Source organism: Dendrobates tinctorius, unplaced genomic scaffold, assembly GCF_039654945.1.
Source record: "Dendrobates tinctorius isolate UK_male_01 unplaced genomic scaffold, ASM3965494v1 ptg000293l, whole genome shotgun sequence".
NCBI classification, from domain to species: domain Eukaryota; kingdom Metazoa; phylum Chordata; class Amphibia; order Anura; family Dendrobatidae; genus Dendrobates; species Dendrobates tinctorius.
The window spans coordinates 7,011,823-7,034,581 of NW_027361960.1; the positions used below are offsets into that span (position 1 = coordinate 7,011,823).

The following is a 22,759-nucleotide window of genomic DNA, read 5'->3' on the forward strand; positions in this document are numbered from 1 at the left end:
TGTGATGTCAGGATATCATTAAATTGAATTAAGCCAAAGTCATCTATAAGGTCTCCCAATGATTTAATACCCGCGGCCTCCCATCTTGACATACTTAGATAGGGTATATGACGTTCGACTGACTTAATCGTCTCCAGATTCTAATCATTGCCTCCATAGTTAAAAGGATTAGTTTATGTTCTGTAGGTCTGATATATTTGATTTCAAGTGACCGTCTCGTTGACCCGCTCCTGGAAAGAAATGGCTTAATTTGCAGCCATCTATGAGGCATCTAAGACAGCCACCAGTCCCTAACTGATTCCAGAAGGGCAGCTTTATATATATATAGTTTGCTATATGCTGTAGGGATATTGCAAAATTTTTGCTGCTACACAAGGGGGTTTGTTAGCTCATACAAATCTCCCCACCAAATTTTGAATTTTAGAAATATACTTTGGGGGGGGTGGGGGGTACAACACTGGCAGACACTTGAATAAGTAAATTATTTTTGGTAGAAAGACCATTTTAAAGGATTGAATCCTTGCAACCCATGAAAGGAAAGGATCAATTTAGAGCATCTAATCAATTCTTTCTTGAGAGTTCTATGTAAAGGGAGTACATTAGATTGAACCAGGAGATGGGAGGCTGACAGATTTATCCCTAAATAAGGAATACTTTTCTCGGCCCACTGAAAAGGTAACGTAGCTGTTAATTTTTCCCTCAAGTCAATCGGGACTCCAATTGGAAGGATTAAAGACTTGGACGAGTTAAGTTTATATGACACACTAATTTTTCTAGCTAATTATAGCAGAAAAAAGAGTATTTTAAGAAAGATATGACAATTTTTATTAGAATATATTTAAAATTACATCAATAAACAGAGTTTCTCCCACTAAGCAGGCATATAACATGGGGTTAATCCAAAAGTAAATAATGCTATACATGTGTTCACAATTTTGCACATTCAACACGGCTATAAAGAATTATTACCATCTTAAAACCATCCTTATATTGTAATACTAGCATATGTGATGTAAGGTTGTAAATTCCACTGACTATAGCTCAATACATTAGCAAATCCAAATACAAAGTGCTTATAGTGCTCAAAATGCATATATTAAACAATGGGCTATATATAATCTACCTAAAGTATGACCAGTATGCCTATACCAAAATTCAGTGCCAGCCGAATAAACAATACTGACTCGATCCACATGTGCTACATATGGAGGATTATATAATGCTTTCAATACATAAAGAGTGGCCCCACTAAGTACGAAAGTCAGGAATTCCTCCTAATACTTACATCTAACCGTGTACAATAGGATTCCCCCGGCCTGCTGCCTCGGCGCGCGTTTCACCGCTTCTTCCTCAGGAGGCGTAACCTACACCACCCCCGGTGCCAGTATTTATAGGAAGTGATGTCCAATTGCACAGAAGCAATCAGAAAACAGGTCATCTAACGGCGCATGCGCAGAATCCGAACCGTCATCACCCTGGGCTTTCTCCCTTGCGCTCATGGAACGCCAGCGTCCTGGTGCTGCTAGGCAACCGAAGTCGCTCACCATTCTCGTCGAGCGCTCAAAAGAATCCGTGAGAGGGCCAGTTCTGGGCATGCGCACCTGACCATAGATAAAAAAAAAAAAAAGACAACAAATTCACTTGTAAACATACAAGGTGCTACTCCTTCCATAGAAAACATGCAACAGACTGTTTAATTATATCTATCTATATAAAAAACATAACAAGTAAATTGCACCGTGAATATGGCGCCACCCTAAATTTAATGTGAATTAAATGTGTATATTATTATCTAATTACTACAACAAAATGTGTACTAAAATGTGAAAATTGACCTACCAATATATGACACTTATATTGTATCAATCATGACACTAAACTGGTGAATATATATATTGGTGATATAAAGAATACTAATACCAAGTGTCTATACAACACATTAATTAATGAAATTAATTATAATACGTGACAAAATAAATATACAACTAATGACCGTATACAAAACATATATTAAATACATTAAACCCAATCAGTCCATTTTCTTCAAACGACAATTTACTTCTTTTTCTCATTAGATGGTATCCACAGAAAATCTTGACTTTTTCCCATCCCAGGACCAAAAAAAGGGGCTCGTCAACAAGATCATACGCACCATGGATGTACCCAAGAAAATAATGTAATAAAAATAAACACAATAATGAATGAAAATTAATAAAAAATAAAAACACCTAGGCTAAAACAACCCATGTATTTATAAAAAGGACCCAAACCCATGACTCTCGTTCAAACCTCGAGGGACCATAAAATTAAGTCTATAAATCCACCTACTTTTGATTTGCGACAATCTTTTAAACAAATCCCCACCCCTCATCCACAACGATACCTGGTCAATGGCCATTATCCGAAGGCCATTTGTATCAGAATTATGACATTTTTTAAAATGTCGGGGTAGGATCTTTAATTGCTCACCATCTTCAGATTCTTTAGACCTCTCGATATCCCGGATGTGTTCTCATATTCTTATTCGCAGCTCTCTTGTTGTCATTCCAATATACATTTTGTTACATGGACACTTGGCCAAATAAATAGCTCCCTTAGAGGAGCAGGTCAAACATTTTCTAATAGAGTATGTTCGGGCCTGATCAGAATTTTGGAATTCCTTCCCTTTCATGGTATTAGCACAAGCTTTGCATTTTCTACAAGGAAAAAAGCCCTGGATATCACCCAGAAAACCTTTTTGCTCTTTTTTAGATGAAAAATGACTATTGACCAACAGGTCTGACAAATTCCTAGATCTCTTAGCAGTTATGCAAGGCTTGCTAAATAAGGTTTTATTCAAAATTGGATCAGTCAGTAAAATTCCCCAATGATCATGAATGACACTGGAAAATTGTTTCCACTGCTCATTAAAAGGTGTAATCAACCTTACTATTTTGGAATCCACATCACGAACTTCTTTCTTCTTATATAAGAGCTGATTACGCGAAACACTCTGTGCTCTCTTATAGGCATATCTAATTTGCCTATGGCCATAGGACCTTTCTCTAAATCTTGAATATAAATCTCTAGATTTAGAGAAAGGTCCTATGGCCATAGCCAAATTAGATATGCCTATAAGAGAGCACAGAGTGTTTCGCGTAATCAGCTCTTATATAAGAAGAAAGAAGTTCGTGATGTGGATTCCAAAATAGTAAGGTTGATTACACCTTTTAATGAGCAGTGGAAACAATTTTCCAGTGTCATTCATGATCATTGGGGAATTTTACTGACTGATCCAATTTTGAATAAAACCTTATATAGCAAGCCTTGCATAACTGCTAAGAGATCTAGGAATTTGTCAGACCTGTTGGTCAATAGTCATTTTTCATCTAAAAAAGAACAAAAAGGTTTTCTGGGTGATATCCAGGGCTTTTTTCCTTGTAGAAAATGCAAGGCTTGTGCTAATACCATGAAAGGGAAGGAATTCCAAAATTCTGATCAGACCCGAACATACTCTATTAGAAAATGTTTGACCTGCTCCTCTAAGGGAGCTATTTATTTGGCCAAGTGTCCATGTAACAAAATGTATATTGGAATGACAACAAGAGAGCTGCGAATAAGAATACGAGAGCACGTCCGGGATATCGAGAGGTCTAAAGAATCTGAAGAGGGTGAGCAATTAAAGACCCTACCCCGACATTTTAAAAAGTGTCATATTTCTGATACAAATGGCCTTTGGATAATGGCCATTGACCAGGTATCGTTGGGGATGAGGGGTGGGAATTTGTTTAAAAGATTGTCGCAAATCAAAAGTAGGTGGATTTATAGACTTAATTCTATGGTCCCTCGAGGTTTGAACGAGAGTCATGGGTTTGGGTCCTTTCTATAAATACATGGGTTGTTTTAGCCTAGGTGTTTTTATTCTTTATTTTTTTATTAATTTTCATTCATTATTGTGTTTATTTTTATTACAGTATTTTCTTGGGTACATCCATGGTGCGTATGATCTTGTTGACGAGCCCCTTTTTTTGGTCCTGGGATGGGAAAAAGTCAAGATTTTCTGTGGATACCATCTAATGAGAAAAAGAAGTAAATTGTCGTTTGAAGAAAATGGACTGATTGGGTTTAATGTATTTAATATATGTTTTGTATATGGTAATTAGTTGTATATTTATTTTGTCACGTATTATAATTAATTTCATTAATTAATGTGTTGTATAGACACTTGGTATTAGTATTCTTTATATCACCAATATATATATTCACCAGTTTAGTGTCATGATTGATACAATATAAGTGTCATATATTGGTAGGTCAATTTTCACATTTTAGTACACATTTTGTTGCAGTAATTAGATAATAATATACACATTTAATTCACATTAAATTTAGGGTGGCACCATATTCACGGTGCCATTTACTTTTTATGTTTTTTATATAGATAGATACAATTCAACAGTCTGTTGCATGTTTTGTATGGAAGGAGTAGCACCTTGTATGTTTACATGTGAATTTGTTGTCTTTTTTTATCTATGTTCAAGTGCGCATGCCCAGAACTGGCCATGTCAGGGATTTTTTTGAGCGCTCGACGAGAATGGTGAGCGACTTCGGTTGCCTAGCAGCCAGGGCTGTGGAGTCGGTGCTCATTTTGGTGGAGTTGGAGTCGGTATAAAATGGACCGACTCCGACTCCTAAAATATATAATAATTTGGGTACAGTAGTTCAATGCAGAATGTGCTGAATATTTTTTCATAGGAATTTGGGAAAGTTATGAAATGTCCTATAAATTACTGTTCTATTCCTGATCTAAGGCTGCATTCACACACAGCGTTTTTCCTGCGTTTTTTGAGGATACGTTTTTCAGTTGCAAAAGCAGATCAGCTTTTTAAAAAACCGCATCACCTGAAAGGTTTTTGAGCTCATAGATAATGTTTTCAATAGCAAAAGCAGATTAGAAATCTGCTCTATATATCCATTTATCCATATCTGTCTATCCATATCATATCTGTACCAAAAAGAATGAAAGCCGGATAGCACACAGACTAACACTCCTTTTTTTTTTTTTTTTTTTAGCACCAGTCAGGTACACCTCATAGCTGCCCAAAAGGACGCCCAGGACAGGCATTTGTCTTCAGTAACATCAACATCAACTGATAGTTGGAATAAACAGACTGCATTCATCACCACATCTTCTTAAGGTGCAGGCTTTATTTTCAAGTGTAGGGGTGTGAAGTATGAGGTTCTGCAGCAGCTGAGGTGTGCAGTATGAAAATCTGCGGAACAGTATGAGATTCTGCCCCCCCCCCCAGGTTTGATCCTGGCTACGCCCATAGTGTGAATGTAGCCCGAGGATCTAGGCTTTATCTTAGCCGAGATAAGTCATAGTGTGTGTGTATGTGTGTGTATATATATATAAATATATATATATACATACACACACACAGTACAGATCAAAAGTTTGGACACACCTTCTCAATCAAAGCGTTTTCTTTATTTTCATGACTATGAAAATTGTAGATTCACTCTGAAGGCATCAAAACTATTAATTAACACATGTGGAATTATATAATTAACAAAAAAGTGTGAAACAACTGAAAATACTGTATGTCTTATATTCTAGGTTCTTCAAAGTAGCCACCTTTTGCTTTGATTTCTGCTTTGCACACTCTTGGGTAGTCACCGGAAATGGTTTTCACTTCACAGGTGTGCCCTGTCAGGTTTAATAAGTGGGATTTCTTGCCTTATAAATGAGGTTGGGACCATCAGTTGTGTTGTGCAGAAGTCTGGTGTGTTGTGAGTTCATTTTCCCCTTCGTCACTGAGGTCTGGTGAACTCCCTATTCTGGTAAAGGAAGGTAATGAGCCTGATTATCAGGCACCTGAGCCTAATGAGGATGACTAGCTGAGTGGAGTCACTGACTGGATATAAGGCTGCCGATGCCCTTCTGCCCTGCGGGTGATTTCTCTGTGGACTTCTAGGACACCAGTCTGATTCCTGCTCCTCTAAAGCTAAGTTTTCTGCTTTGCCTGTTAGCATTTGTGTTTTGCTTTTGTTTTCCTTGCTTTTCTGGATTCTGCCATTCCCTGCTGGGGTGAGCTGAATCTCCTTTTGCCGGTTGCGCTGTCTTCAGAATATTCCTGAGTACTGACATAGCTTTTTTGAAGCCTAGCGTCTTCAGGGCCTTTTTCACTTTTTCTCTCAATGGAGATAAAGCAATTGTCTGATCGTGTGGAGCAGCTCGCTGCGGAAGTGCGGGGAATTTCCGCCTACCTTGCTCGTTCGCATGCTGTTGAACCAAAGATCCCTACACCTGATGTATTTTTTGGGGATCGATCTAAATTTTTGAGTTTCAAAAATAATTGTAAATTATTTTTTGCCTTGAAGCCTAACTCGTCAGGGAGCTCCGCGCAGCAGGTTAAAATTGTCATCTCTTTGCTGCGTGATGATCCCCAGGATTGGGCGTTTTCTTTGAAACCAGATGATCCTATTCTGACTAATGTAAACGCATTCTTTCAAGCTTTGGGATTGTTGTATGACGAACCTAATGCTATTGATCAGGCTGAAAAGACCCTGTTAGCATTGAACCAGGGTCGAGATTCTGCAGAGTTGCACTGTCAAAAGTTCCGAAAGTGGGCGGTCCTTACTACCTGGAATGATAATGCCTTGGCTGCTCTCTTTCTGAAGGGTTTGTCAGAAGCCGTAAAAGATGCTATGGTGGGATTTCCTGTTCCCTCTGGTCTGGACGATTCTATGTCATTAGCCATTCAGGTTGATCGGCGTTTACGTGAACGCAGGATTGCACGAGAGGTGTTGCCACCGGTTGAACAGACGTCTGAACCTATGCAATCTGATAGAGTTTTGTCTAAGGCGCAATGTCAGGAGTTCAGAAGGCGTAATAAGCTGTGTTTTTTCTGTGGAGATGCCTCGCATATTATTTCTGTTTGTCCTAAACGAGAGAAACGCTTTGCACACACGTTTTCTGTTGGTGGTGTTCAACCTAAGTTTCTTCTGGCAATTACTCTGATCTGCTCCCTGTCCACATTTTCCGCCAAGGCTTTTGTGGATTCGGGAGCAGCGCTAAACCTAATGGACTTGGATTTTGCTAAACGTTGTGGATTTCCGATGACACCTCTGCAGATGCTTATCCCTTTGAGGGGGATTGATGCTACTCCTTTGGCTAAAAATAAACCTCAGTTTTGGACCCAGGTGGTCATGCGGGTCGCCCCAGACCATCAAGAAAATTGCAGATTTTTGGTGTTGCATGGTCTGCATGATGCCGTTGTTCTGGGGTTTCCCTGGTTGCAAATTCATAATCCAGTTTTGGATTGGAAATCTGTGTCTGTGGTGAGTTGGGGTTGTCGGTGTGCCTTTAGTGAGGCTCCGGTTTTTTCCACCTCTCCTCAGTCGCATGATGTTCCTGACTATTTGGCGGACTTTTATGATGTATTTAGTGAGAATGAGTCTGCGTCCTTGCCTCTTCATAGGAGTTATGACTGTGCAATTGAACTAAGCCCGGGGTGTAAATTTCCCAAGGGTCGGCTCTTCAATTTATCTGTACCCGAGCACGAGGCTATGCGGTCCTATATTAAGGAGGCTTTGGAGAAGGGTCATATTAGACCATCCTCTTCACCCTTAGGTGCCGTTTTTTTTTTTTTGTGGCCAAAAAGGATGGTTCTTTAAGGCCTTGTATTGATTATCGTGCCCTCAATAAAATTACTGTTAAATATCAGTATCCGTTACCCCTGATTTTGGATCTATTCTCTAGAGGTAGAGGTGCTTGCTGGTTTACCAAGCTTGACCTCAGGGGGCGTATAATCTTATCCGCATTAAGCATGGGGATGAATGGAAGACGGCGTTTAATACTCCGGAGGGACATTTTGAGTACCTGGTGATGCCTTTTGGGCTCACTAATGCCCCTTCTGTCTTCCAGTGCTTCATGAACGATATTTTCCGAGACTTTGTCGATAAATTTTTGATTATCTATCTGGATGATATTTTGATCTTCTCCAAGGATTGGGATTCTCATGTGGAACATATTCGGACTGTGTTCCGTATCTTGAGGGAGAATTCCCTGTATGTCAAAGGATCGAAATGCCTTTTTGGAGTACAGAGGATTTCATTTTTGGGATTTATTTTGTCTCCGTCAACTATTGAAATGGACCCGGCCAAGGTACAGGCCATTTATGATTGGGTTCAGCCCACTTCTTTGAAGGCCCTCCAGAAGTTTTTGGGTTTTGCTAGTTTTTATCGAAAATTTATAGCAAAATTTTCTAGTATTGCCAAGCCACTGACTGATCTGACTAAGAAGGGTGCTGATGTGTTGAATTGGTCTCTGGAGGCTGTTGCTTCCTTTCAGGAGCTGAAGCGAAGATTTACCTCCGCCCCAGTTTTGCGGCAACCTGATGTCTCACTCCCGTTCCAGGTAGAGGTGGATGCTTCTGAGATTGGTGCAGGAGCTGTTTTGTCCCAAAAGGATCCTGTAACATCTAAAATGAATCCCTGTGCTTTCTTTTCCCGAAAGTTCTCTCCATCTGAACGTAACTATGATGTGGGGAATCGGGAACTGTTGGCCATGAAATGGGCATTTGAGGAGTGGAGACATTGGTTGGAGGGAGCTAAACATCAAGTTGTGGTCCTCACTGACCACAAGAATTTGATTTACCTAGAGTCGGCTAAACGCTTGAACCCTATACAGGCTAGGTGGGCCTTGTTTTTTACACGTTTGATTTTGTGGTCTCTTTTCTTCCTGGAACTAAGAATGTCAAGGCAGACGCCCTCTCTAGGAGTTTCTTTGCTGATTCTCCTGTGGTGACCAAGCCTACTACCATCTTAGGCGAAGGGGTAGTTCTTTCTGCCATCTCGCCCGATTTGAGACTTGCTCTGCAAGAGTTCCAGGAGGACAAACCTGAGCGTTGTCCCAGTGGAAAGTTGTATGTTCCTGACCAGTGGAAGAAGAGAGTGATGTCTGAAGTTCATTGCTCTGCATTGGCTGGTCATCCAGGTATTTTTGGTACTAGAGATCTGGTGAGTCGCTCTTTTTGGTGGCCCACCTTGTCTCATGATGTCAGGAATTTTGTGCAGTCCTGTGGGACTTGCTCCCGGTCTAAATCTTGTTCTCGCTCTAGTGGGTTGTTGATGCCTTTGCCGGTCCCCAGGAGGCCATGGACCCATATTTCAATGGATTTCATCTCTGATATGCCGGTCTCTCAAAGAATGACTGTTATTTGGGTGATTTGTGATAGGTTCTCTAAGATGGTTCATCTCGTACCACTCCCTAAGTTGCCATCTTCCTCTGAGTTGGTGCCCCTGTTTTTGCAACAGGTGGTTCGCTTACACGGGATTCCTGAGAACATTGTATCTGACAGAGGAGTTCAGTTTGTGTCTAGATTTTGGAGGACTTTCTGTTCCAAGCTGGGAATTCAGTTGTCCTTCTCCTCTGCTTTTCACCCTCAGACCAATGGGCAGACAGAGAGAACAAACCAGACCTTGGAGTCGTATTTGAGATGTTTTATTTCCGCTGATCAGGATGATTGGGTTTCATTTTTGCCCTTGGCCGAATTTGCTTTAAATAATAGAGCTAGTTCTGCCACTTTGATGTCACCTCTTTTTTGTAACTTTGGGTTTCATCCTCGATTTTCTTCAGGGCAGGTGGAGCCTTCTGCCTGCCCAGGTGTTGACACTGTGGTAGAGAGAATGCACCAGATCTGGGTGGTGGATAAGTTATCTCTCTCCCAGGAAAAGGCCCAGCGGTTTTCCAATCGACATAGGACCATTGGTCCCCAGTTTAAGATTGGTGATATGGTGTGGTTATCATCAAAAAATATTGCTATGAAGGTGGCTTCTCCTAAGTTTAAGCCTAGATTTATTGGACCTTACAAGATTTTGGAGATTATTAATCCGGTCTCTTTTCGTTTGGCTCTTCCTGTCACATTTAAAATCCATAATGTGTTCCATAAGGCCTTGTTGAAGAGGTTTGTTGAACCAGTTGTTCCTGGGGTGGCACCTCCAGACCCTGTGTTGGTTGAAGGTAACATGGAATATGAGGTAGAGAAAATACTGGATTCCCATCTGGCTAGACGGAGACACCAGTATTTGGTTAAGTGGAAGGGTTATGGTCAGGAGGATAATTCCTGGGTCTCTGCCTCTGATATTCATGCCAAAAGATTTGTGCGTGCCTTTCATCTGGCTCACCCTGATCGCCCTGGTGGCGTGGTTGAGGGTTCAGTGACCCCTCCTCAAGTGGGAGGTACTGTTGTGAGTTCATTTTCCCCTTCGTCACTGAGGTCTGGTGAACTCCCTATTCTGGTAAAGGAAGGTAATGAGCCTGATTATCAGGCACCTGAGCCTAATGAGGATGACTGGCTGAGTGGAGTCACTGACTGGATATAAGGCTGCCGACGCCCTTCTGCCCTGCGGGTGATTTTTCTATGGACTTCTAGGACACCAGTCTGATTCCTGCTCCTCTAAAGCTAAGTTTTCTGCTTTGCCTGTTAGCGTTTGTGTTTTGTTTTTGTTTTCCTTGCTTTTCTGGATTCTGCCATTCCCTGCTGGGGTGAGCTGAATCTCCTTTTGCCGGTTGCTCTGTCTTCAGAATATTCCTGAGTACTGACATAGCTTTTTTGAAGCCTAGCGTCTTCAGAGCCTTTTTCACTGTCAGTCTGTTGGCTCTTATTTTCATAGGGTTTTTCACAGATTGCAGACAGCAGCCTTCCTGTCCTTTCCTTCCTAGTTAGCTTGGGCCCCGTCTTTGCTCAGTCTATCTTTCTGTCTGTGTTAGTGTTTTCATCTTGCTTCACCGTCATTATATTTTGGGTGCTGCCTATTGCTTTGGGGTCTGCTCTGGGGCAGTTTAGATTTCCCCTTTCTTTCTTTAGGCCTATTTAATTCTCCGTCTGTGATCGAGGGGTCTAGGGCATCGTAGGAACCCTCCACGGCTACTGTTAGCTGTTGTGATAGGATCAGGGGTCTGCAATCCGATAGCTGCCAACCTCTCTGGTTTTCTGGACTTAGCTAGCATTTCTGTTTTTGCCTCCTACGGTGACTCAATCATAACACTGGTGGATACACAGGTGATAGTCCTACTGAATAGACTGATAGAATTTGTATTATAGCAAGAAAAAAGCAACTGAGTAAAGAACAACGAGTGGCCATCATTACTTTAAGAAATGAAGGTTAGTCAGTCCGAATAATTGGGAAAACTTTGAAAGTGTCCCCAAGTGCATTGGCAAAAACCATCAAGCGCTACAAAGAAACTGGCTCACATGAGGACCGCCCCAGGAAAGGAAGACCAAGAGTCACCTCTGCTGCGGAGGATAAGTTCATCATAGTCACCAGCCTCAGAAATCGCAGGTTAACAGCAGCTCAGAATAGAGACCAGGTCAATGCCACACAGAGTTCTAGCAGCAGACACATCTCTACAATAACTGTTAAGAGGAGACTTTGTGCAGCAGGCCTTCATGGTAAAATAGCTGCTAGGAAACCACTGCTAAGGACAGGCAACAAGCAGAAGAGACTTGTTTGGGCTAGAGAACACAAGGAATGGACATTAGACCAGTGGAAATCTGTGCTTTGGTCTGATGAGTCCAAATTTGAGATCTTTGGTTCCAACCACCGTGTTTTTGTTCGACGCAGAAAAGGTGAACGAATGGACTCTACATGCCTGGTTCCCACCGTGAAGCATGGAGGAGGAGGTGTGATGGTGTGGTGGTGCTTTGCTGGTGACACTGTTGGGGATTTATTCAAAATTGAAGGCATACTGAACCAGCATGGCTACCAAAGAATCTTGCAGTGGCATGCTATTCCATCCGGTTTGCGTTTAGTTGGACCATCATTTATTTTGCAACAGGACAAGGACCCCAAACACACCTCCAAGCTGTGTAAGGACTATTGGACCAAGAAGGAGAGTGATGGGGTGCTACGCCAGATGACCTGGCCTCCACAGTCACCAGACCTGAACACAATCGAGATGGTTTGGGGTGAGCTGGACCGCAGAGTGAAGGCAAAAGGGCCAACAAGTGCTAAGCATCTCTGGGAACTCCTTCAAGACTGTTGGAAGACCATTTCTGGTGACTACCACTTGAAGCTCATCAAGAGAATGCCAAGAGTGTGCAAAGCAGTAATCAAAGCAAAAGGTGGCTACTTTGAAGAATCTAGAATATAAGACATATTTTCAGTTGTTTCACACTTTAATTATATAATTCCACATGTGTTAATTCATTGTTTTGATGCCTTCAGAATGAATCTACAATTTTCATAGTCATGAAAATAAAGAAAACTCTTTGAATGAGAAGGTGTGTCCAAACTTTGGTCTGTACCGTATACATGTACATGTATACAGTGTATTACATATTTACAATTTATTACAGTTTTTTGTGTTCTAAAGTTGTATTCCAATAAATAGATATTATGTTCTATCTAAATATCTTGATTATTGGATCATAGAAATGATTAAATGTCTGATGTTCACATTGTACTACAATAAATTTTTCACTTAAATATAAGCAATATATGTCGGATGTCGTGGAGTCAGAGTTGGAGTTGGAGTCGGTGTAAGGGAAATTGAGGAGTCTGAGTCGCAGGTTTGGCTTACCGACTCCACAGCCCTGCTAGCAGCACCGGGACGCTGGCATTCCATGAGCACAAGGGAGAAAGCCCAGGTTGATGACGGTCCGGATTCTGCGCATGCGCCGTTAGATGACCTGTTTTCTGATTGCTTCTGTGCAATTGGACATCACTTCCTATAAATACTGGCACCGGGGCTGGTGTAGGTTACGCCTCCTGAGGAAGAAGCGGTGAAACGCCCGTGGAGGCGGCAGGCCGGGGGAATCCTATTGTACACGGTTAGATGTAAGTATTAGGAGGAATTCCTGATTCCTGATTCCTGATATTTCTTACTTAGTGGGGCCACTCTTTATGTATTGGCAGCATTATATAATCCTCCATATGTAGCACATGTGGATCGAGTCAGTATTGTTTATTCGGCTGGCACTGAATTTTGGTATAGGCGTACTGGTCATACTTTAGGTAGATTATATATAGCCCATTGTTTAATATATGCACTATATGCACTATAAGCACTTTGTATTTGGATTTCATAATGTATTGAGCTATAGTCAATGGAATTTACAAGCTTACATCACTTATGCTAGTATTACAATATAAGGATGGTTTTGAGATGGTAATAATTCTTTATAGCCGTGTTGAATGTGCAAAATTGTGAACACATGTATAGCATTATTTACTTTTGGATTAACCCCATGTTATATGCCTGCTTAGTGGGAGAAACTCTGTTTATTGATGTAATTTTAAATATATTCTAATAAAAATTGTCATATCTTTCTTAAAATACTAATATTTTTCTGCTATAATTAGCTAGAAAAATTAGTGTGTCATATTGTATCTAGAGTTCTAGAAGTGATATCCATTATTTATGGGAATTTTTGTGAGTTAAGTTTATAATAAGAAACCTAGGAAAATGTTGTCAAAGTGGACATTATAGCCGGAAGAGATTGCTTAATATTCGTGCAAGCGATAATAACATCATCCGCATATAGACCAATTACATGGTTAGAGTACCCCACCTTAATGCCTGTCAATCCCAGGTTACTCCTGATAGCCTCCGCCAGGGGTTCCATAACCAAAGAAAAAAATTACAGGCTAAAGAGGACACCCCTGGCGGGTTCCATTAGAAATAGAGAACCCCTCCGACCTAAAGCCTGAAGAAAAAACATAGTTCACCGGTGCATGCGCACTAATGCTTTTCGGCTTTGCCCACAGTTGGGCAAATCATACTGCGCACGCGCGATTGGAAATTGCAATGTGCACGTGCGTAATCTGGACGACAACTGCACATATTACCTTAAAGATTGCGTACAGCGGCCAAGGAGGAGTGGAGGGAAGGAGCCAAAACACCGCCCATTGAACCGGACAAAACTCATTTACATACCGCACCAAATTGAAGTGACAGATTCCCTTTAACCCCTTTCTGCCATCCGACGTACTATCCCGTCCATGTGCCCTGGGCCCCTATGCCCATGGACGGGATAGTACATCGGCGCGATCAGCGGCGCCCATGTGGTGAGCGCCGCTGATCGCGGCCGGGTGTCAGCTGATTATCAGCTGACACCCGGCACAATGTGTCAGGGGCGGTCACGGACCGCCCCCGACACGTTAATCCCTTGCACACCGCGATCAAACATGATCGCGGTGTACCGGGGGTTAAAGGGAAGCATCGGCAGGGAGGGGGCTCCCTCCGTGCTTCCCTGAGCCCCCCACGGCAGCGCAATGTGCAGCGCTGCTGCGGGGGGCTCCTTTCCTCCAGGCCCCCGAATCCAAGATGGCGACGGGGGCCTTCGGGGGCCTGAGGAAGCTGGCTTCCTCAGTGCGTGCAAAGCGCAGGCATGAGGAAGCCTTCAGCAGTGCCTGTGTCAGATCGCTGATCTGTCACAGTGATCTGTGATGTGACAGATCAGCGATCTGTCACAGGACAGTGATGTCCCACCTGGGACTATTTAATAAAGTAAAAAAAAAAATAAAAAAAAGTGTTAAAATAATAAAAAAAAAAAATCGCCAAATAAATTAGAAAAAAAAAAAAAAATATTCCCCCAATAAATCCATTTTTTGGAAATAATAAAAAAAAACAATAAAAGTACACATATTAGGTATCGCCGCGTCCGTAATGACCCGCCCTATAAAACTGTCCCATTAGTTAACCCCTTTAGCGAACCCCTTAAAAAATAAAAATAAAAAACGAAGCAAAAAATGATTTATTATCATACCGCCAAACAAAAAGTGTAATAACGCGCGATCAAAAAGACGCATATAAATATCCATGGTACCGCTGAAAACGTCATCTTGTCCCGCAAAAAACGAGCCGCCACACAGCATCATCAACGAAAAAATAAAAAGTTATAGCTCGCAGAATAAAGCGATGCAAAAATAATTATTTTTTATATAAAATAGTTTTCATTGCATAAAACCGACAAAACATAAAAAAACGACCTAAATGAGGTATCGCTGTAACCGTACTGACCCGAAGAATAAAACCGCTTTATCAATTTTACCGCACGCGGAACGGTGTAAACGCACCCCCCCAAAAGAAATTCATGAAACGCTGGTTTTTGTTCATTCTGCGTCCCAAAAATAGGAATAAAAAGCGATCAAAAAATGTCACGTGCCCGAAAATGGTACCAATAAAAACGTCAACTCGTCCCGCAAAAAATAAGACCTCACATGACTCGGTGGGTCAAAATACGGAAAAATTATAGCTCTCAATATGTGGTGATGCAAAAACTATTTTTACAATAAAAAGCGTCTTTTAGCGTGCGACAGCCGCCAAACATAAAAACCTGCCATAAATAGTAAATCAAACCCCCCGTTATCAGCCCCTTAGTTAGGGAAAAATAATAAAATTAAAAAAAAAGTATCTCCATTTTCCCATTAGGGTTAGGGTTAGGGCTAGGGTTAGGGCTCAGATTAGGGTTAGGGGTGTGTTGGGGTTAGGGTTGGAGTTATAATTGGGGGTTTTCCACTGTTTGGGCACATCAGGGGCTCTCCAAATGCAACATGGCGTCTGATCTCAATTCCAGCCAATTCTGAGTTGAAAAAGTCAAATGGTGCTCCTTCCCTTCCAAGCTCTGCCATGCGCCCAAACAGTGTTTTACCCCCACATGTAGGGTATCAGCCTACTCAGGACAAATTGAAAAACAATTTTTGGGGTCCAATTTCTCCTGTTACCCTTAGGAAAATAAAAAATTGGAGGCAAAAATATCATTTTTGTGGAAAAAAATGATTTTTTTATTTTCACGTCCGAGTGTTATAAACTTCTGTGAAGCACTTGGGGGTTCAAAGTGCTCACCACATATCTAGATAAGTTCCGTGGAGGGTCTAGTGTCCAAAATGGGGTCATTTGTGGGGAGTTTCAATAGTTTAGGTACATCAGGGGCTCTCCAAACGCACATGACACCCGCAGACCATTCCATCAAAGTCTGCATTCCAAAACGTCACTGCTTCCCTTCCGAGCCCCGACGTGTGTCCATACAGTAGTTTTCTCCCACATATGGGGTGTCAGCGTACTCAGGCCAAATTGGACAACAACTTTTGGGGTCCAATTTCTCCTGTTACCCTTGGGAAAATGAAAAAATTGGGAACTAATTGATCATGTTTCTGGAAAAAATACGATTTTTTTATTTTCATGCCCTGGCATTATAAACTTCTGTGAAGCCCTTGGGGGTTCAAAGTGCTCACCTCACATCTAGATAAGTTCCTTAGTGGGTCTAGTTTTCAAAATGGGGTCATTTGTGGGGGGTTTCCACTGTTTAGGTACATTAGGGGCTCTCCAAAGGCAACATGACACCCGCAGACCATTCCATCAAAGTCTGCATTCCAAAACGTCACTACTTCCCTTCCGAGCCCCGACGTGTGCCCATACAGTAGTTTTCTCCCACATATGGGGTATCAGCATACTCAGGAAAAATTGGACAACAACTTTTGGGGTCCAATTTCTCCTGGTACCCTTGGGAAAATAAAAAAATGGTGACTAAAAGATCATGTTTGTGGAAAAAATACGAATTTTTTATTTTCACGCCCGGGCGTTATAAACTTCTGTGAAGCACTGGGGGGTTCAAAGTGCTCACCACACATCTAGATAAGTTCCTTGGGGGGTCTAGTTTACAAATGGTGTCATTTGTGGGGGGTTTCCACTGTTTAGGTACATTAGGGGCTCTCCAAAGGCAACATGACACCCTCAGACCATTCCATCAAAGTCTGCATTCCCAAACGTCACTACTTCCCTTCCGAGCCCCGACGTGTGCCCATACAGTAGTTTTCTCCCACATATGGGGTATCAGCATACTCAGGACAAATTGGACAACAACTTTTGGGGTCCAATTTCCCCTGGTACCCTTGGGAAAATAAAAAAATGGTGACTAAAAGATCATGTTTGTGGAAAAAATACGATTTTTTTATTTTCACGCCCGGGCGTTATAAACTTCTGTGACGCACTGGGAGGTTCAAAGTGCTCACCACACATCTAGATAAGTTCCTTGGGGGGTCTAGTTTACAAAATGGTGTCATTTGTGGGGGTTTTCCACTGTTTGGGAACATTAGGGGCTCTCCAAAGGCAACAAGACACCCGCAGACCATTCCATCAAAGTCTGCATTCCAAAACGTCACTACTTCCCTTCCGAGCCCCGACGTGTGCCCATACAGTAGTTTTCTCCCACATATGGGGTATCAGCATACTCAGGACAAATTGGACAACAACTTTTGGGGTCCAATTTCTCCTGGTACCCTTGGGAAAATAAAAAAATGGTGACTAAAAGATCATGTTTGTGGAAAAAAATACGAATTTTTTATTTTCACGCCCGGGCATTATAAACTTCTGTGAAGCACTGGGGGGGTCAAAGTGCTCACCACACATCTAGATAAGTTCCTTAGGGGGTCTAGTTTCCAAAATGGTGTCATATGTGGGGGGTTTCCACTGTTTTGGTACATCAGGGGTTTCCAAACGCGACATGGTGTCCGATCTCAATTTCAGCCAAAAACGTCAAATGGCGCTGCTTCCCTTCCGAGCTCTGCCATGCACCCAAATAGTGGTTTACCCCCACATGTGGGGTATCAGCGTACTCAGGACAAATTGCACAATAACTTTTACGGTCCTGTTACCCTTGGAAAAATAAGAATTGAGGGTGAAAAGATCATTTTTGTGGAAAAAATATGATTTTTTAATTGTATGGCTTTATGTTATAAACTTCTGTGAAGCCCATGGGGGTTCAAAGTTCTCACCACACATCTAGATAAGTTCCTTAGGGGGTCTAGTTTCCAAAATGGTGTCATATGTGGGGGGTTTCCACTGTTTTGGTACATCAGGGGTTTTCCAAACGCGACATGGTGTCCGATCTCAATTTCAGCCAAAAACGTCAAATGGCGCTGCTTCCCTTCCGAGCTCTGCCATGCTCCCAAATAGTGGTTTACCCCCACATGTGGGGTATCAGCGTACTCAGGACAAATTGCACAATAACTTTTAGGGTCCTGTTACCCTTGGAAAAATAAGAATTGAGGGTGAAAAGATCATTTTTGTGGAAAAAATATGATTTTTTAATTGTATGGCTTTATGTTATAAACTTCTGTGAAGCCCATGGGGGTTCAAAGTTCTCACCACACATCTAGATAAGTTCCTTAGGGGGTCTAGTTTCCAAAATGGTGTCATTTGTGGGGGGTTTCCACTGTTTTGGTACATCAGGGGTTTTCCAAACGCGACATGGTGTCCGATCTCAATTCCAGCCAAAAACGTCAAATGGCGCTGCTTCCCTTCCGAGCTCTGCCATGCGCCCAAATAGTGGTTTACCCCCACATGTGGGGTATCAGCGCACTCAGGACAAATTGCACAATAACTCTTACGGTCCTGTTACCCTTGGGAAAATAAAAATTGGGGTGAAAAGATCATTTTTGTGGAAAAAATATGATTTTTTAATTGTACCGCTGTACGTTATAAACTTCTGTAAAGCCCTTGTGGGTTCAAAGTTCTCACCACATATCTAGATAAGTTCCTTGGGGGGTCTAGTTTCTAAAATGGGGTCACTTGTAGGGGGTTTCCACTGTTTAGGTACCTCAGGGGCTCTCCAAACGTGACATGGCGTCCAATCTGAATTCCAGCCAATTTTGCATTGAAAAAGTCAAACGGCACTCCTTCCATTCTGAGCTCTGCCATGCACCGAAACAGTGGTTCCCCCCCACATATCAGGTATCTGCGTACTCAGGACAAATTGCACAATAATTTTTGCAGTCCCATTTCTCCTGTTACCCTTGGTAAAATAAAAAAAATTGAACCTGAAGTATTTTTTTTTATGAAAAAAAGTTAGATGTTCATTTTTTTTTTAAATATTCAAAAAAATTCCTGTGACGCCCCTAAAGGGTTAATAAACTTCTTGAATGTGGTTTTAAGCACCTTAAGGGGTGCAGTTTTTAGAATGGTGTCACTTTTGGGTATTTTCTATCATATAGACCCTCAAAGTGGCTTCAAATGTGATGTGGTCCTAAAAATAAAATGGTGTTGTAAAAATGAGAAATCGCTGGTCAACTTTTAACCCTTATAACTTCCTAACAAAAAAAAATTTTGGTTCCAAAATTGTGCTGATGTAAAGTAAACATGTGGGAAATGTTAGTTATCAAGTTTTTTGTGTGCCGTATCTCTGTGATTTAAGGGCATAAAAATTCAAAGTTGGAAAATTGCGAAATTTTCAAAATTTTCGCCAAATTTCCGTTTTTCTCACAAATAAACGCAAGTTATTTGAATGAAATTTTACCACTAACATGAAGTACAATATGTCACGAGAAAACAATGTCAGAATCACCGGGATCCATGGAAGCGTTCCAGAGTTATGACCTCATAAAGGTACAGTGGTCAGAATTGTAAAAATTGGCCCGGTCATGAACGTGCAAACCACCCTTGGGGGTGAAGGGGTTAAAGTTCTCTTCATGGGCAAGTTCAATCCCTTTACATTCAACAATAATCATGTAAGAAATCCTAAGCACATCAGGTTAACTTCTGCTGCACTCTCACATCGTCCAACAGGAAGGGAACAAGGATGGAAAGGAAAGGGAACACAAAAACACAACAAGTTCAACCAGGACCACAAAAGCCACGGTTGGACGACATGCTCTAGGTCCATGAGCATGCAGGAGGGTTATACTATCTTAACCCAGAATTGGAAAATACAGCACAGGACATATGTGCTTAAGTTCAAGCTTTATACCAGTCAGGAGAAAGCTTTTTCTGTGAATGACCTAGACCAGGCCTCACCATTGAAGTGGCTTGGGGAGCGATTAGGTTCCATTCTTTCATTAGTTTCTCCAGCTGCAAAGGAGAGTGGCATATGTGCAGTCTCCCACCATGGGTGACCACCATTTTAACTGGAAATCCCCACCGGTATGGAATATTGCTTTCACGGAGGATCCTAGACAGCCCCGCAAATTCCCGCCTTTTGGCCAAAGTAGCGGCAGACAAATCAGGGAAGATTTTCAGGTTGTGAAAAGGGTCTGGAGGTGGATGATCCTGCTTGAATTTCTGCATGAAGGCATCTTTAGCTTGAAAAAGATGAATCCTTGCCAGTGTATCACGTGGGAGAGCAGGGTTTATATTTTTGGGCTTTGGGACCCTGTGGATCCTGTCCACAATAAGATTCCTAGTATCCCAGTCTGGCTGCGCCCACTTTAACAACTTTTGAAAGTAATCATGCAGATCTTTGTCAGCAATGGCTTCAGGAATATCCCTGATTTCAACCTTATTATGCCTTGATATTTACTCTTGATCACAGAGTTTGTTACTCAGGCGCAATTGTTTAGTTTTGCCATATGATATGACAACCGAGTACGTTTGTAGGCCCAGACAAATCTAGTTATTGCAGTTTTAAAATGGGAGAAGAAAGAGAAGGGTAAATAAAGGCATATGATTGGAAAAAGTTTAATAGTCTGGATAGGAGGTCCATTTTAACTTCATTGATTCTTCCGAACCATGATAGCTGGAGCTTATTCAATTTTTTGAGATCAGACTCAACTTTGCATAACGCGCAAAGAAAATTGGTGCTATATAGAAGAGAGGAATGTGGGGTTATTTTAATATCTAGATAGGTAAGGAAGTTCATTTGCCAGAGAAAGGGGAAGGAATAATGCAACTGGGCAACTAATGTTAAGGGAAGTAAGATATTGAACATTTCAGATTTGTGAGCGTTTGTGAAATTGCTAAGAGAACCAAATGTATGTAGTTCAGATATAATGTTTGGTAAGGTAGTAATAGGGGAAAATATGTTTAGAAGGTTATCTGTGACTATGGCAAGTTTGTTCAGATTTTGACTCCTTTGATAGAAGTGTTATTGCGAAGGGCCACTCCAAGATGTTCCATAATCAAGATGTACAATAAAGGGGATAGTGGGCATCCCTGGCTAGTCCAGATTAGGTGGCAAAAACCTTATGACAGATTTCCTGAAAGGCCCCATATCTCCTATTTCTGTAGTTTTTATTAATAAGCGATTGTTATAATTGCACCGCAATACAAAAGTATTGTACCTGCAGTTGTGTGATTACAGGTTTAAGTTCCTCAGTGGGGGAATTCATTTTAAAACTTTAAAAAAAGAAAAAAAAATTGTCATAATTTAAGTCCAATAGTTTATACACACCTACTAGTCCAGAAAAGGATTCTATAATATAATGTATTTCTAAAATATACTGCACATATGTGTGTGTAATTCCACACATGTTAAATCTATTTATATTTTTAGTTACTGAATGCATATTTTCATCGGGCATCTAAAGAAGAGAAGGAGGCCTTTTTAAAGAAAAGTGGTTTCTCCCTACTTGCCAACCAGTTATATCTCCATCAGGGTAGTCAAGAGGTTTTGGAATGTTTGCTGGAAATGTCCTTTGGGCGACATATTGGATTGGATGAGGAGTAAGTATCAAATCATTTATTCTTTACAGTAATTCATACTTGTTACATGTCCAGACAGCCATGCTATAAATACAGTGTGGAACTCTGGCTCCTCAGTAGCTAACCATAGAGCCATTTACTTTATACTAGCGATGGGCGGACACTTGGATGTTCGGATTCAGCAGGTTCGGCCTAACAGTTACAAAAAGTTTGGGTACCAAAGTAGTACCCGGACTGCATTCACTTGAATTGGGGGCCTGAACATCCAATGTATGCCATGCAATCATGTGCATGACAGCGCGGCAAACACTGCTTCTGGTCGACAGTAAAATCACCGCTGGTCAGAGAGCCGCGGTTCCCACAGTGTCAAAAGACAGCATGAACCAGCAGCTGTAAATGGAGGTATAAAAATCTCTGATTAGCGGTGATGATTTTACCACCGATCAGAAGTGGTGTTTGCCCTGCTGACTTGCACATTACAGCACGACAAACACCTGGGGTTTGGGGGCCGAACCCGAACAATAACACGACCTTCCTGGTGAAGCCCGTGTTCTGTGTCCGTGCCCGAATGGTAGGTGTTCAGTACAGACACCGAACTTTACTGTTCTGGCTCGCCCATCTCTATTCTATATATCTACTGTAATTGTGATCTTTAAAATTGTCTAAATATCTTACTTGCATACTAATTGATGTAAAAAAAAACTCCTTCCGTGGTACTTCAGAGGTAACAACCATTTTTTAATAATATACAGTACATCCCTTATTTGCTGATTTATGTAAATATGTCTTTTTAATAAATTGTATAGCCAAATATAAGGGAGAGGCCAGACGGTGCAGTTATGAACCAGTTTTGATGCATTGAGTGAGTTTGGTCTAGAAGAACTTGACTGGCCCCCACACAAGGTCTTTACCTCAAATCTTTGAAAAAATGTTTGTGATGAATTTCAGTCCTCTTCTGGATCAATGGGCAAAGATTCCCAAAGGCACACTCCAAATAAAAGGTCTTCACAGAAGAGTGGAATTTCTTTTTGCTGCAAGTTACAGAATATCTAATAATAAATATATGAGCACTGCAGTTTTCTTGAACAATAGTTTGATCACATAAAGAGGTATTACTGCACTTAAAAGAATTTGAATAACAAATTGTTGTGTACATTTTTCTCATATTACCTTTTTTGAGAATTAAAAATTTGGGGTTAAAACAACATTTTTGTGGAAAATAACTTTTTTATTTTCACAACCCAATGTTATGAAATGTGAACCTGTGAAACACTTGTAGGTTGAAAATTCTCAACCACAGGTTAATTCCATGAGGTGTCTAGTTTTCAAAACTGGGTCACTGTCAGAGGTTTTCTT

General features: G+C 41.3%; 1 protein-coding gene across 3 annotated transcripts in view; it reads left to right on the plus strand.

Annotated features, from left to right (window-relative positions):
- Window positions 1-22,759, plus strand: part of LYST (lysosomal trafficking regulator) — a 722,897-nt gene that overhangs the window by 385,386 nt on the left and 314,752 nt on the right. For all 3 annotated transcript variants that reach the window (XM_073560091.1, XM_073560092.1, XM_073560093.1), the window contains exon 24: window positions 21,255-21,424. In XM_073560091.1, the coding sequence (XP_073416192.1) occupies window positions 21,255-21,424 (170 nt within the window). The remainder of the gene's footprint in view (window positions 1-21,254; window positions 21,425-22,759) is intronic.